This window comes from Grus americana, chromosome 1, assembly GCF_028858705.1.
Source record: "Grus americana isolate bGruAme1 chromosome 1, bGruAme1.mat, whole genome shotgun sequence".
Classification (NCBI taxonomy): Eukaryota; Metazoa; Chordata; class Aves; order Gruiformes; family Gruidae; genus Grus; species Grus americana.
In genome coordinates, this window is record NC_072852.1 from 15,435,903 (window position 1) to 15,449,987 (window position 14,085).

The window sequence follows — 14,085 nt, forward strand, 5'->3', positions numbered from 1 at the left end:
AAACAAACAGTCAGAATAGTGACGAGGTATCTTGAAAAGCTGGAAACAATAATAAATGTCGCAAAATAAAACTTGTAGCATTCCCTCCTTCAGCGATGCAGTCCAGAATAATTTTTTCTGATGAACAAGAAAGCCAAAAATACATAAAGCTGCATTACCTCTTTCAAAATCTAAATACCTACAAGGTTTGGTAACAACACACTGGGTGCGAACGTGAGTTATGAGAGTAGCTGAAGAAAACTTACACCAACCACAGAATGTACAAAGACTCTATTAAAAGCGCTATACACACAGCTCACCATAATTTCAAGAGCTGAAACATTTTTTCTCCTATTTCTCTTTATATTTTTCCATTGCCATGCATTCAGTTTCTTAGTATATTTGCCCACAGTTCTCCACATCCTCTAAAAAGCCAAAAATAAAACAAAAGCATGAATACAGATTAGAACCACAAAACTTTATGATAGTGCACAAAAAGCTCCCAACAACCCTGACAAACCCTGAAGAAAAAAATCTGGACTTGTTTTTCTTTTTCTCCTCAGTAACTCTGCAAGACAATGTGTAAAGCCATTGCGATGACTCAACATCGATAACATACAGCGACAGGCAGAAAGTTCCTTGGGAAAGGCAGGCAAGGTAATGGATAAAACCTTTCAAGTCAAAGAATCAGCTCAATCCTCCGTGCGTGAGCCAACAACTCTTTCCTGTAGCATTCTCCTCTTCCTGTCTCTTTCCTTATACAGATGTTTAGATCTACTAAAGAGATGTGAAAACCCGAGATTAACTTCTTAAACACTGAGGAGCCTGCATCATGAATGACAGTCATTCCATATAATATCTCAAAAATCATTAAGTCCTGCTTCCTCAGAGAAGAAAAAAATAGAAAGAAAAAAAAGAAAAAAAAAGAAAAAAGTGCTGTATCATAAAGCATGCCTGCCTGTAGCATGTAGACAGCAACAAGCTTGCTTTGCCCTGCAAGACAAGCAAAAGCCATACAACCATGTTTACTGCAGCACCACGCCCAAGCTCTGATGATACACCCTGCGCAGTACGACACTGGCTGGGGCCCAGTCCACAATAATGCAATCCTATGGCCTTGTCTCGGCTCTGGAAGCAGGAAGCACAAGTCACTATCAGCATGTGATAGATCATGTAGACATATTATCTACTTACGATGTACTGCAAAGAACAGAACTACTGAGCTAGAAAAACAGCAAGCAAACTACTTTCATGTCCATTGCATGATGTGATAGATATGACCAGTCACAGAAGCATTCTGCTGCTACACCCATGGTCTACACACTCTTCTCTCTCCTTGGAGAAAAGACAGTATTCTCTGGATTTCTCCAAAATACCGCTGCTCTTCAAGGCTTTGAACTTTCTCAAAGGCACATTATAGATTCAAGCATGGGGTTGTCAGAGAGCACAAACTGCCAGCAGTCTTCTCCCCAGTCATCTCCAAAAGAATCTTTCATCTGAGAACCTGACTCAAAGGCTGACCTGGTATATACTGAATGACACCAATTTACTCTCTCAGCACTGCTCATTATTCCCATCCCATTATTTCTGATACCCAGGACTCCACCCTCTTTCACACTGCCACAATATTTTTTGCCCTTTTTGTTTCTACCCTTGATGGTTTTCACTTCTCCTTCCCACAGCTAGGTCCAACTCCACCAATCCCGAACCCATGCTCATCTTAAATATGCATTTCCTTCACTTTCTTCTTGCCTGTCCCAGAATTTGCAGTGGAAAAGGAAACCAGTCTGGAAATGAGGTTAGTGCACGTTTTCTCTCTCTCTCCTGCTGCTTACTAAGCTGTGCCATTCCTCCAGTTGAGCTGAACCCACACCTGCAATTTCAGCCTTTTTTCCTCCTACTTTTGACTCACTCCTCAAACCTTTTCTGTTGTATCCATTTCTTTCTCCACAAGAGAATGCAAATATTTATTCCAAGAAAAAGCCAGAAAACATAATAATCATTTCACGTTGTCCCTTCCCACTCTTTCTCTTCCTTACAGCTCTCCCTTCTTCCTTGTACCGTAGATACAAAACACATCTGTCCCACTCTCCACTTGCCTCATTCACATCACCCTATACCTCACATCTCCTTTCCCCTCTGGCTCTGACAGAACAGCGGGACAGCCAATCAGTCTTTCCTATGTTTGGAAATCTGCTTCTGACTCCTTGCTTCTCTAACTATACTACTTCTCATTCTATCCTTCTTTTACCTCTAAGCTCATTATGAACTGTTTGATAACAAATTACACTTTTAATTTGTCTCTAACTTCAGCCTGAACTCCCCTCAGCTGTCCCTTGCACTACACTGAAAATATTTTCACTAAAATGTCTAAAAATCTTTTACTATTGCAATGTCAAAATAAGTTAATAATTTCCATCATCCATAACCCTTGTCCATTTTTCATAAAAATTAAATGCATTTCTCCTTTTGAAGCATTCCTTCTCCTTTTCTGTCTTCCATGATTCTACCTTCTCCTGGTTCCCTTCCTCCTTGTACCAACCTCTTCACAGGTCACTGGAAGGCTCCTTATTCCTCCTTTGTCTTCTAGTAGGGCTCCACTGAGCTACATCTTTTCCCCCTTTCCTTATGTCTGGGAATTTCATCCACAAACTCAGCTCATAAGGAGACAGGTCTCAAATAGAGTAGATTTATGTCTAAACAAAAAAAATCTCAGGCTGTCTTTCTGACACCTCTTGTCACTGAGTAGTGGTCAGCTTCAGCTCAATACAGCTAGAACAGAACTTAGATCTCACCTCTCGCATCCTCTTTTCTCCACCTCCTTTCTTGATCACTGTGGATCATCTTGCCCATCATTCAGATATGAAATACTATGTCACATTTGACAATGACTTCTCTCTTGATCCATTCATCCAGGCTACATCTATATCTAAATGATTCTTCCTGCCTTACATCCTTAGGACTAAGTCTTCTCTAAACATCTTCAGAGCTAAAGGTTTGTCCAGGCCTTCACCTCACATTAGTTACTAAAATTTTCTTCCTTCCCACCTTGACAAACATTATCATGCTTGTTCACACCGTTCCTAAAGTTATTTCTTCTATATTGTCATACTGATCTACCATTATTCTCTCTGCACCTTTCTATGCACAATCCTCCATTCCAACTTTAAACACTGGGAACAACTCCTCTTTGCTTTCCAGGCTCCTCCATCTCACCTACACTATACTGTCCATATCCTATTTGCTGTCACACCATTTGTTCACATTTGTAGTTGACTCATTATGTCAGCATCCATTTACTAAGCTTTTAACAACCAGTCTGTATTTTCATTCAGGCCGACTTCCACATTTGAGTAAGGACACCCTCCAAGCTCTGCAAAAACTACTTCACTGCCCTCCGAACATCACCATAATGCTTTCCTTGCCACAGTTCTAAGAAAGCCACTTTAGTTTAGGCTAAAGTCTACCACAACTAAGCAACTAAGTGCTTTTGTTTGTCAATATTAAAACTCCTGCTTTGTAATATATTAAAAAATTAGTTCTCTGCAGCACAATGGTCTTGCAGTGCACACACCCTTCTTCCCTGCACTGGTACCCTGCACAGTAAGTCTCTGATGGGGCTACTAGGCATTAGGATCATGCCAATAATAATACTGCCTCTCCAATTATGGCAGTAACAGATAAATTACTTATATTCATCCAGATCATTGTCCTCTGTCTCCATTACCAGCCCCAAACAAACAAGGTTTTGGCTCTGTCAGTGGTTGTTGTGGTGGCATGGGTCCAACAAACTTTTCAGATTTAAATCATCAGTAGCATCCTGTCTCAATGAGACATAACTAAGAACAGCTTAGAAAATAGCTGGATAGGCTAACTACCGCCTGATAATTTAACTAATGTGGACAATCACAAGTCGTCAGCCTAAAGGCCACGTGAGGACAAAACAGCTATCAGAGATTCAAAGATGAAGAAACATGATGATTTACACTTCTGTAAATCTCTGCTGCCGTTCTGACCATTTCAGCTCAAACAACGACAAGCTGAAGTCACCTTATTCTGCCACTGGAGAGGTCCAGTCCCATCCTGTTTTGTCTTGCTAGAGAAGACACTTTTGATCCAACAAACTTGTCAACAACTATTATTTATAAGACATTAGTGGTGTTCAATCCAAATCTAACTTCAGATTCCTAGTCTCTGCCCGCCCCCTATGTCTAGCCCTCTGCAGTAGGAAAACAGAAAAAAAAAAATCACTGGACAAAAAGCATCAAATACCGTATATTTGAAAAAAAAATTATAAATACAGCAAACGAAGAAAAGAGCACAGTGAAGATTATTAACACACAGAATCAAACTCCATGAACTCTTACCCTTTGCCTGTCATTCTTATGTCTTGATGTTACTTCATCAGTCACCCTTCTGTCTCTTCTGCTGAACACCTGCTCCAAGGGAACGGAAAGGGAAGCAAGCCTAACCCCCTTGTGTACTGTGCACAGCTCTGTCACAATACAACTGCTTCCGTTTTACAGATGATTCAGGAGGGGCCTGGGGATTAACTGAAACTGCACTAGACATACATCGGTACCAGCAGTTGTGCAGAACCTAGAACTTTTGTCTTCAAATTCTTTGCTACTGCTGGCTGATGCTCTTTCTGATCTGGGAAAACTCCACTTCTTTTTTGCCAAACACCACACATTTTATAAATATATGCACACAGAAACCAAAAGCAGGAAGAACAAGTAATTCTAAATTCTAACTGCTGTCAAGAATACAGATAAATGGGAAGATGCGTTCGGCTTAAAGGCTGTGTTATTAATATAACTTAGTAAAATACGAAAGAAAATTGCTGAATAATAAACACAACATTTCAGAAGGAAGACATCTCTATTTCTATTGAATAGAAGACCAAGAGCAATCAGAAAGCCTACTTCTCCAGCAACATCAGTGGCTTTAAAGCATAACTTTTAATAAGTCATACAAGAAGTTATGACAAAACCACTCCCTTAAAATCATCAACATTCAGCCACCGAAAGGGACCCAACAAAAAGAAAAAAAAAAAAAAAAGAGAAATGATACACGCAATAGTTGGTTTTCCTCTGCCCCACACCAGTCTTCAGTAACTGTGCTGGATTCCATCTCCAATTTGAGTCAACTTAGACAGCTGCACAGCACTATGATAAAACATTGGATCATTTTACCCACATAGCATCATCCTTCTCATCCAGCAAGAGAATCGTCAAAGATTCCTTGCTATAGACTTGCTGAGAGACCTCTGTCAAACACCCTTACTGCATCACAACAGCATTTGCCACAGGTTTTTTGGCATATAAATTACCTAAAGACACCAGCTTCATCTGGCATCCTGCACCATTAACTCCTGAATCAGCTTTTACAAGGAAAACTAAAGAACTTCTGCACCAAGTTGAACTTGGCAGACAAAGATCCAGTAACTTAATCCATACCCATATAAACTGAAAATCTTTCTTGCTAGTTATTCCAAAATTACTCTTAATAAGTTGTCATGGCACTCATATAACCTTATGGTGCAGTTAACTCTAAGAAATACTCGTATCGATATCCTATTTTTATGAAGGTGATCTTTCTTAGTAATACATGCAGTGTTATAAATCTAAACTTGCACTGAGGCTACCAGAAACTTACACTTTCTGCCTACAGGACTTCTGTGATCCACAACTTAAACAAAATGTGATTTGAAACACATTTTCTATAGGATTTTCTACTGCTTCCATCTCATACACCTCAGCCTTGGTTAAATGGCTAACTTTTTTTGCTGCAAAGGTAAAACAGAACCTGATAATGCCCTAATTTTTAATTAACTAGCAACAAAAGGCCCATTTCAAGGAAATTACTCCGTTTCACCGTGGAAATGTTTCAACTCTTGTGTAGTCTTTTTTATACATGGAAACCTATATTTCATCTATAAACTATGAACCGCATACAGAGGCAGATCAACAAGAAAAAACACATGTTTTTATATCTCAATCAAAATTAGATACAAGAAGTTATTTCACTTTCTGTGGTGACAACAAGGCTTGGGGTACACTCTAGTAAAAGTTATTTCCTTCTTTCTCAAGTCCAGTTATAAATTACAACAAGTAGAAGGAATGTCAGAGACAGATCTTTAGTGACAGTGCTGTCAGTTGACAAACATCACACATGGCTTCACCACCAGCAATCAAAAGAGGTACCTTAAACTATAGGAGATCTAACCTCTTCAGAATAACTGCTGCACAAACAGTGGAAGAAATATCACCTGAACTCCATCAAGATATGTGTCACCTAACAAACTCTGAATTTTTAAAGAAGTAATTTACAGACCAACAGTTTTAGATACATATTCAAAACCATCAAAATCCTGATTCAAAACACAGAATGTCTGATCAGAGCGCCTTACCATTACTCCACTCTTTTTATCCAGTGTGTGGGTTGATGAACTAAAGGATAGGTTTCAGAAAATAACTATGTAACTATGAGGATAAACTACAATTCTGACTAAATTTCTGGGCACTATCATACATAATGTTTCATTCTTCCTCTGTCACCATTCCTTGAGACACATTAAATGAGGTGACAGCCACAATCAGCAGCCACGCCACCCCCCTGCGGAAGCTGTCCATGAGAAAAAAAACCCATAATATCAGAGTCAGATATCATATACTGAACTGATCAGGCATTTAAACACCAGAATGCACACCAGAATTCAATCCCACTGACATTTCTCATCCTAAAGAAAACCTCTCTGTGGGGACCTTTGCTCACTATTCTTATTCCCAGTACAAAGATAAGAATGGTAAGAAAAAGTTTCTCTTGACAAGAGCCACAGTTTTGTACCCTGCTAATTCTCAGTTCTTACGCTCATCAAGCTTCACCTGAATATTTCATCTGTTTAGGAACCAGTATCTCTGCAAGACCTTACTCGTTTACTGGGAAGAGAAAGAAAATTATACCACATTCACCTCTCTCTTTTGCCCACTGCAAAACCAAAACCAACCCAAATCACCAACTAAAGGTGGTCTAAATAAAATAACCTCACCTCTTTGTTTTGGGGTATGTGTCTAAAACTTTGACATAATTTTCTTTCCCTCTCAGGCCTTTCCAACATTCCGTACTACCACAAAAAGGTAAGAGATGAAGGCAGCTAAGAAAAATAAGAATGTTTTATTCTTAAGTTTTCATTTGGTATGTTTTTAAAGGAGACAAACAGCACCATCAGCAAACCACTAGTAAACAAAAAAAATAAACAAGAATTTTTTAAAAAGATCAACTCCAATCCCTATGCTTACATTAACCAGCTGGTTTTGTCTTGTCTTCTCTTTTTTCACAATCTCCTCATAAATAATTTTAGTTCTCTTCCTCTTGCTTTTCATGAAGCAGAATGTTGTATGCTACATCCTTTTTTTCCTTAACTTCTTATTTTTCCATGAAGAATGATAACATCATCAAGATATTTTTCTGAAGAATAAAAAAATACTGAAAGCAAAACTAATCAGTATCCCTTTAATCTTGTTCTGATGTTGCCAAAGGATCTACCTAGAAGCTTTCCATCAGATATTTATGGGGGAAGTTGAAATAGGAAAAAATATATTGTAAACAACTATACGATAGATTTAAAATTCCAGTTTGCATGTGTAATCGTCAAGTAAAATGGTCAAGTTTGGGGCTGCGCAATAATAATAGAAAATCTCTTATTTTAATACAACATCAGAAAAACAGAATAGAATTTTTTATGTAACATCCTTAATGTTAAACAGTAAGCAGTCAGTATGGTTAGTGAAAAGATTATCTAAGACAAAACACATACATCATCAGATTGAAACCTCAATAATACAAACCCACTGAACTGAGAAACTGAAGTTGACTATGACACCAAGTACCCAGATATAGATCTAAATCCCATAGGTCATATTTAACCCTGCTATAGTTCACAAAGACACACAGGATATCTTTTGCTCCTTTACAGCCTGTGCCTACCTAGAAATACTCATAGAACTTAATGCTTGCACATTTACTAAACCGATTATTAATAAGAGTTCTGTATGTAAAACCAAAAAAATCACCTTCTATTATTTTCTTATCTATTGAATAAAGTAAAATATATGCCTCCAAAATGAATCTAAAATCAGTTACAGGTTATGACTGATAATAAAAGATCACTATATCTGTCTCAAGCATACAGTTACTGTGACTTTTTACAGGACGCAAATTGTCAAATAAATATAGACTCCTTTTACTATGCATGCTATCTACTAGAAAATCTTCAACTCTTCAAATATGCCATTCAACTTTTAAAAATTCAATATAAATTCTAAATCCTGCTCCAATTCTGATAACCCCTCTTTTAGCTAAGCTGGTTGGTTGGTAGTGATTTGTCAGATAAGTTACACAATACTGTTTCTGTTTCCTGATTAGATAAGCAGATAAGTTTTTGTTGGTTTTTTCTTTCGGCACAAACATTTATGCATAAATTTTTTCATTTTCTTTCAACTTTGTAATCCCCTCTCCACAAATCTACACACCACTAGAAGTCAACCATGGACATACTGCATTTGCTAAAGGAAAACATAAAGTAAGTATTAGCATGCAAAAAGCAATTCTGTCTACAAAACTGAACAAACGTTCAGGAAATTTCTCGCCTTCTGTGCTGCCTACATATACACTGTAGAATAAAGGAAAGCAGTGAGCGATATTTCTATGCCTTTACTTCTGCCCTAAAGATGGGGCACAGGGGTGCCCACGGCCTCGGTGCATCTCTTGCATTACAGAAATAAATGGCATAGCCGGACTGTGACCCCTTTGCCCAAGGACGTGCTAAGAAGTATCAACCACTTCAGCAGGCAGAGATTTGGCAGTGTTTTTCCCCACTGCCACTGGGGAATGTTGCCTCTCAGGTCTCTGCCTGGGTCAACAGGAGGAGGAAGAGCAGCCCATCACTCTAAACACATATCGTACACAACCAGAAAGGAGGCAGCAATGCAGGGATGAAGCTAGCTGGAAGTGCTTTTTGACATCTGACATCATTTTTTTCTACAAAACCAAAGTGAAACAGCTTGTTGTGGTCTGGAGGAGACCACTGTCTTCCCACCCCTTCCCCCACAGATTCACTAGTCTAAAAAGGCTCCTCACTTAACTGCTTACAAGGGTACGGCCACATAAATCTGGTCGTATCGACTAAAGTTGACAAAACGTAGACAAATATTACAAGAAGGAAATGCGGTGAGATCAGATTTTACACTATCTTTATCAAACAGGATAGTAAGTTTTGATACTTAAAAGTCCTGTCCATCCATCATCCCTCAGTTACCTTGTAAAAGTAAAGTCTGATTTTTCCAAGACACCGCTTACAGTCTCCTGGCACCACAAATGCCATAAGGCAGCCTACTCAAATAGATAAGATCGCAAAGAAAAATGAGTTGGGTTTGGTATTAAGACCTACCATGACCACAACCTTTGTCTATGAACAAAGCAGACAAAAAAAAAACCCAACATGTCACACAACAGATGTGTGCGAGATCAGAATAAGCACACAAGCTTACAAGTTTCTGCAAGTACACAGGCAATGTTTTCTGCAGACCAACCTAACACTTCAAATTTTTCCCCACGTTTATTAATAAAGGACAGTGAGGCTCAAGGAAGATTTACAGTGGGTGTTCAGACACACTGATGGGTGTGGTGAAAGCACATATATTAACAGACTGCTTAAGTGAATACAGTAGAAATATTTCAACACATACTATTTTATTCAAATTTTGTGAAAGTTCTAAGTGATCCAAAACAAGTCACTACTTGGAAGCAATAAAATTCATAAAGCTTTTTATTTTCTAAATATAACAGTCAGTTTTGTTTTTTTAAACTGTGTTACTATCTAAGCACTATAAAAGCTAATAAGTGCTTCACACCTGTCACTATCATAACGTCAGCAATGAAATCACACTTTGTTTGGAAATAATTTTTCTGGATAGTGAGTTTAAACAGAGCTCCTTTGATGGAGTCTCTAACTCCCCCAAAAAACAAACAATGAGAAACTAGAGCTGATAATCTAAACTGAATCATTCTAGGAAACAATTTGCATATTATGCATGACTAAGGAGTAGGGATGCGCTTCAATCTTTATGTCTCAAGTAAGCTTATAACAAGAATTTGTGTTCAAGAACTTCCAGGCGCAAAACATTTTATCTCAACAAATTAAGCTCCTTATGAAGGCCAAGCTCCAGCAGCAAGATTTTTGTTTGATTACTTTCAAATCAAACGTACACTCACTGATAGATGTACAAACTGAGCGCTGAACCTTTTACCTATACTACACGAAAATCCTAGTTCTGCCTCTAACTTATTTTTGGGCTGGCAAAATAAAGAGGTTCAGGCACGTAAGAATGAAGACAAGAACACAAGCTTGGCATCTCTATAAAGGTCTTTTAAAAGGGAGGTTTTAGGGTATTTTAAATAATTTTATTTAATGTGCACTCCATGCAATTTTATAGTTTATCACACAAATCTATGTTACTGATTAATTCATTCTTTTTTCAAGAGCTTGTTTAGAAAACCTGAGATTCCTTTAAGCTGCCAAGATGCTCAAAATTAAACGCATGTGTAATGACAACTATAACAGGAAACTTAACATCATTTCAAAATATATATTATGACATTACAGCTAATAGCGGGATTTCTCTCAGCATCAGTAAGTCACACCAAAGTTTCACTACGATGCGATTGTTCATTACAAACTGACTTCACAAGAAATATTTCTCAACACAGAAAGGTTGTATATGTATACTGCTTTCTCAACGGAACAGAAACAAACAGAAAGCTACATGAAAACGTCCCAAACCGTTTCACTAGTTGCATTAGGTGTTACCCAGCATGATGTTAACGATGCACGTCACAAACGAAATATGCCGATTTGATTTGCCTATGCTCACCTCTAAAGTTTCTCCTCTCACAACTGACAGAACTGTGTCAGGCATGGCATATTAGCAAATACCATTAGCCTGGAATTTGCCTGTTCATACTTATAGTATCAGAAAACCTTACGGCCCAAATAACCTATTACATTTGGTTTTGCATAATATGCATGGCTTAGCCTGATGTAACACAATATTAGATGCTGGCCGCTCAGTTGACTGTAAGTCACGCTCAGCAGTGAGAATGAAAGAATAAAATGCGACTTGAGCTAAAGTGAACGAACTCAAAGATTGTAACAGACCATTTCTCTCCGCGACTGAAAACGTTTTTCGCTACTGTTGTCAATAATAATAATAATCATAATCTAACATTTAAAGTTGCTGTACGGGTTTATATGCTCATCTTCACGCAGAAGCAAGTAAAACATTGCACCAGGAAAGGACAGGGTCTTCAAAAAAAATCCAATATGGCCACTGACGTGTAGTTGTCTTTTGACTTAAAATTGCTTTATCTTTTACCACGTCTGTCAGTTGCACACATACACCTGTTATACTCGTACTTCAAAAGAAGTTGACACAGTGACAGTCATCTGTGTGTATCCAACCCTGAAACATTCTTCATGGCAGAGAGATCCACATGCTATTAGACTACCCTGTCAAGGCCAAACCACAGTCATCCACAGCCACCAAGAGACAGACAGGTAGAGAGGTGTGCCAGCACTATCCACTTACCTTCTTTATTAAGCCTCATAACCTCCCTGCTTTTTCCACCCTCCTTTCCAGTCTCTTCTAGATCTACACCTGCAGAAGAGAAGCAGAGTCAGGAAGCGCCGAGGGCCCAGAGGTGTGCATTTATTGTTTGGCGGGGGGAGGAGAGGTGAGGAGGTGAGCAGTGTTTCTATTTGCAACAGCAAAAGCACAATGGTCGGAGCATCTGCCAGGGAGCGGAACCGCCGGGCCCCCTGCGGCAGCACCCTCCGGCCCCCCCCGCAGCATCCTCCGGCCCCTCCGCGCCGCGCATCCTCCCCCTCGCCCCCTTCCCCCACCGCGGCGCCGGCCCAGCGGCGGAGCCCGCGCCGCGGGGCAGCAGCACGGCACGGCGTGCGCCAGCGCCTCCCGCACACATGGCACCGGGGGCTCGGCGCGTCAGCTGAGCGCCCGGGGGGGCGGCACCTCCCGCTGCGCGGCGCGGCCCCGGGCGGGGGGGGGGGGGAGGGCGGCCCGGCCGGGCCCCCGGCCCCTGGCCCCGCCGCCGTGCGTGCGCTCCGGGGGAGGGGAGCGGCGTGCCGAGCCGCGGGCCGGTCCCTGCCCTTACTGTGCGGGGGGGCGGCGCCGTGCGCGTGCGGGGGGGCGGCCTCCCGCACCCAGGCGGCCCAGGGCTGGCCCAGGAACGCCTCGGGACTGGGCACGGGCCGCTCCAGGGCCGCCATGGCGCCGCGCCTGCTCCTGCCTCCTTGTTGCTTTTCCCGTTTCCTTCGGCGGCGGCGGCGGCGAGCGAGCGAGCGAGACACGGGATTCGAGAACGCCGCACGTCATACTCGGGACGTTCCGCCGCCCACACGGGGGTAGTGTCAGCCCCTGCTCCCTATCAGATCGGGCTCCCCGCCGCCCAGCGCGCATGCCCGCGTCCCCCGCGCCTGCGCGCTGCGCCCCGCGACGCCGCCGGCAGCCGGGCCTGCCGCCCGCCCCGAGGGGGGCGCCGGGCCCGCACCGCCCCCGCGCCGCGCCGGCTGCCTACTGCCCCTCGGCGCCCCTGTGCAGCGCCGCCGCCTGGCCCAGCTCCGCTCGGCTCAGCCTGCCCCGGTCCGGCCCTGCCCGGCCCGGCGGAGCCGCCGCGCGGAGCGGGGCCGGCGGCCGAAGAGCCTCGCCGAGAAGGCAGCCGCAGGCGTTGCGCGCCCGGGGTCGCGCACCCCACGTCTCGCAGCGCCCCGCAGTAAGTCCCTGGGACGCGCTTTCGGTAATTGCGGCAAGGCCACCGCGGCCCAGCGCGGCCCGGAAACGGCCCCGGATTGCGCTGTCGGGGCTCCCCCTCCCCCCGGCTTCTTCCAGCTGCGCCCCTGTGGATCACCTATAACCACAACCACAGCCATTTTGTTGTCCAAATACTACCTAATCTGTGTTTGAGTACAGGCTTCGTCTGTTTGCAGATGGGTTTTTTCTTGTTTTGGTGTTTTAGGCTATGGTCCAGCAGCTCTGGACTCACAGGTCTTGCTCCTCTCAAATCATACCAAGGTTTTCATCCTATGCATAACCCGTGGGATGTACATGCATTTCATTTAATTCTAGGACTGTGTCATTTTTGATTTATTTCTCCATTGAGGTAAGAATAGAAAATAACACTACCGTGAAAATTTTTGTACTCCGTGTACCTAATTTGCGTAAGGAGTTACCGCATAAGTCTATTGCTCCAGCTCACACCTATTAAGCCAAACATAAACACCACTGTTTCATTTCAGCATCCTCACTGACTCTGCATGCAGCATCATTCATACAGCCGTACAGCCCCAGCGGAAGTACTGAAGATTGAAGTTGATGGTACAACAGACACTTCCCTGAGCGGTGGTGTGGGCTTTAAGTGGTCCCTTCCCCGTCCTGCCTCTCTTCCCAGCCACTCACTTAAGACCCATTGCCACCATTCACTTTTTGCTGGTTCAGACCACTACCACTGGGACAACACTGTAGCAAAGCATGGAATTAATGTAGGCTCAAGAAAAAAGGGTAGCATTTAGGGCCTGCTCAAGGGTTGCAGCAGTAGCCAGAGGGGCAGGACAGGAGTTGCTGAAGTCAGCCCTGATGCCTGCAGAAAGGTACATGGTTCTACAGCCTGCAATGGATTTAAGTAAATTCTTACAATTTCATTGAGACTGGGCTCTTTACAGTGCTAGAATGGATAAACATTTGGCACAAAGGACAAACACCCTTTGCCTTACATACACTGTCAACTGTTAAATACAGGCAGCTGTCACACTCCACCTCTTCCAAAAAGTAGCTGGAATATACAAGTCACATCCTTATGCCTGGAGGCAAGCCTAAAAGCTTTCATACCATGTGGCCTGGCCAGAGTGCATCCAGTCATGTAATGTTAGCTACAAGAAACTACAGGAACGCAAACCAAAGCAGCAGCAAACTCACCAAGTATGCCTCAAAAGAGAACCAGTCAATCACAGCAAGCTTATTAGCAACCAATGTG

General features: G+C 42.4%; 2 protein-coding genes across 10 annotated transcripts in view; one reads left to right on the forward strand and one right to left on the reverse strand.

Annotated features, from left to right (window-relative positions):
• ATXN7L1 (ataxin 7 like 1) overlaps nt 1-12,442 on the reverse strand; it is a 122,548-nt gene extending 110,106 nt beyond the window's left edge. For all 9 annotated transcript variants that reach the window (XR_008575500.1, XR_008575499.1, XR_008575498.1 and 6 more), the window contains exons 1-2: nt 12,211-12,442; nt 11,628-11,696 (exon numbers count right to left, since the gene is read on the reverse strand). Coding sequence is in view for 5 of the 9 variants with exons in the window: in XM_054813584.1 (XP_054669559.1) it covers nt 11,628-11,696; nt 12,211-12,325 (184 nt within the window). In the remaining 4 variants the exon portion in view is untranslated. The remainder of the gene's footprint in view (nt 1-11,627; nt 11,697-12,210) is intronic.
• Nucleotides 12,443-12,579: 137 nt separating this feature from the next.
• CDHR3 (cadherin related family member 3) overlaps nt 12,580-14,085 on the forward strand; it is a 66,388-nt gene continuing 64,882 nt past the window's right edge. Inside the window, exon 1 of the mRNA XM_054813582.1 lies at nt 12,580-12,828. The gene's annotated coding sequence lies outside the window, so the exon portion shown is untranslated. The remainder of the gene's footprint in view (nt 12,829-14,085) is intronic.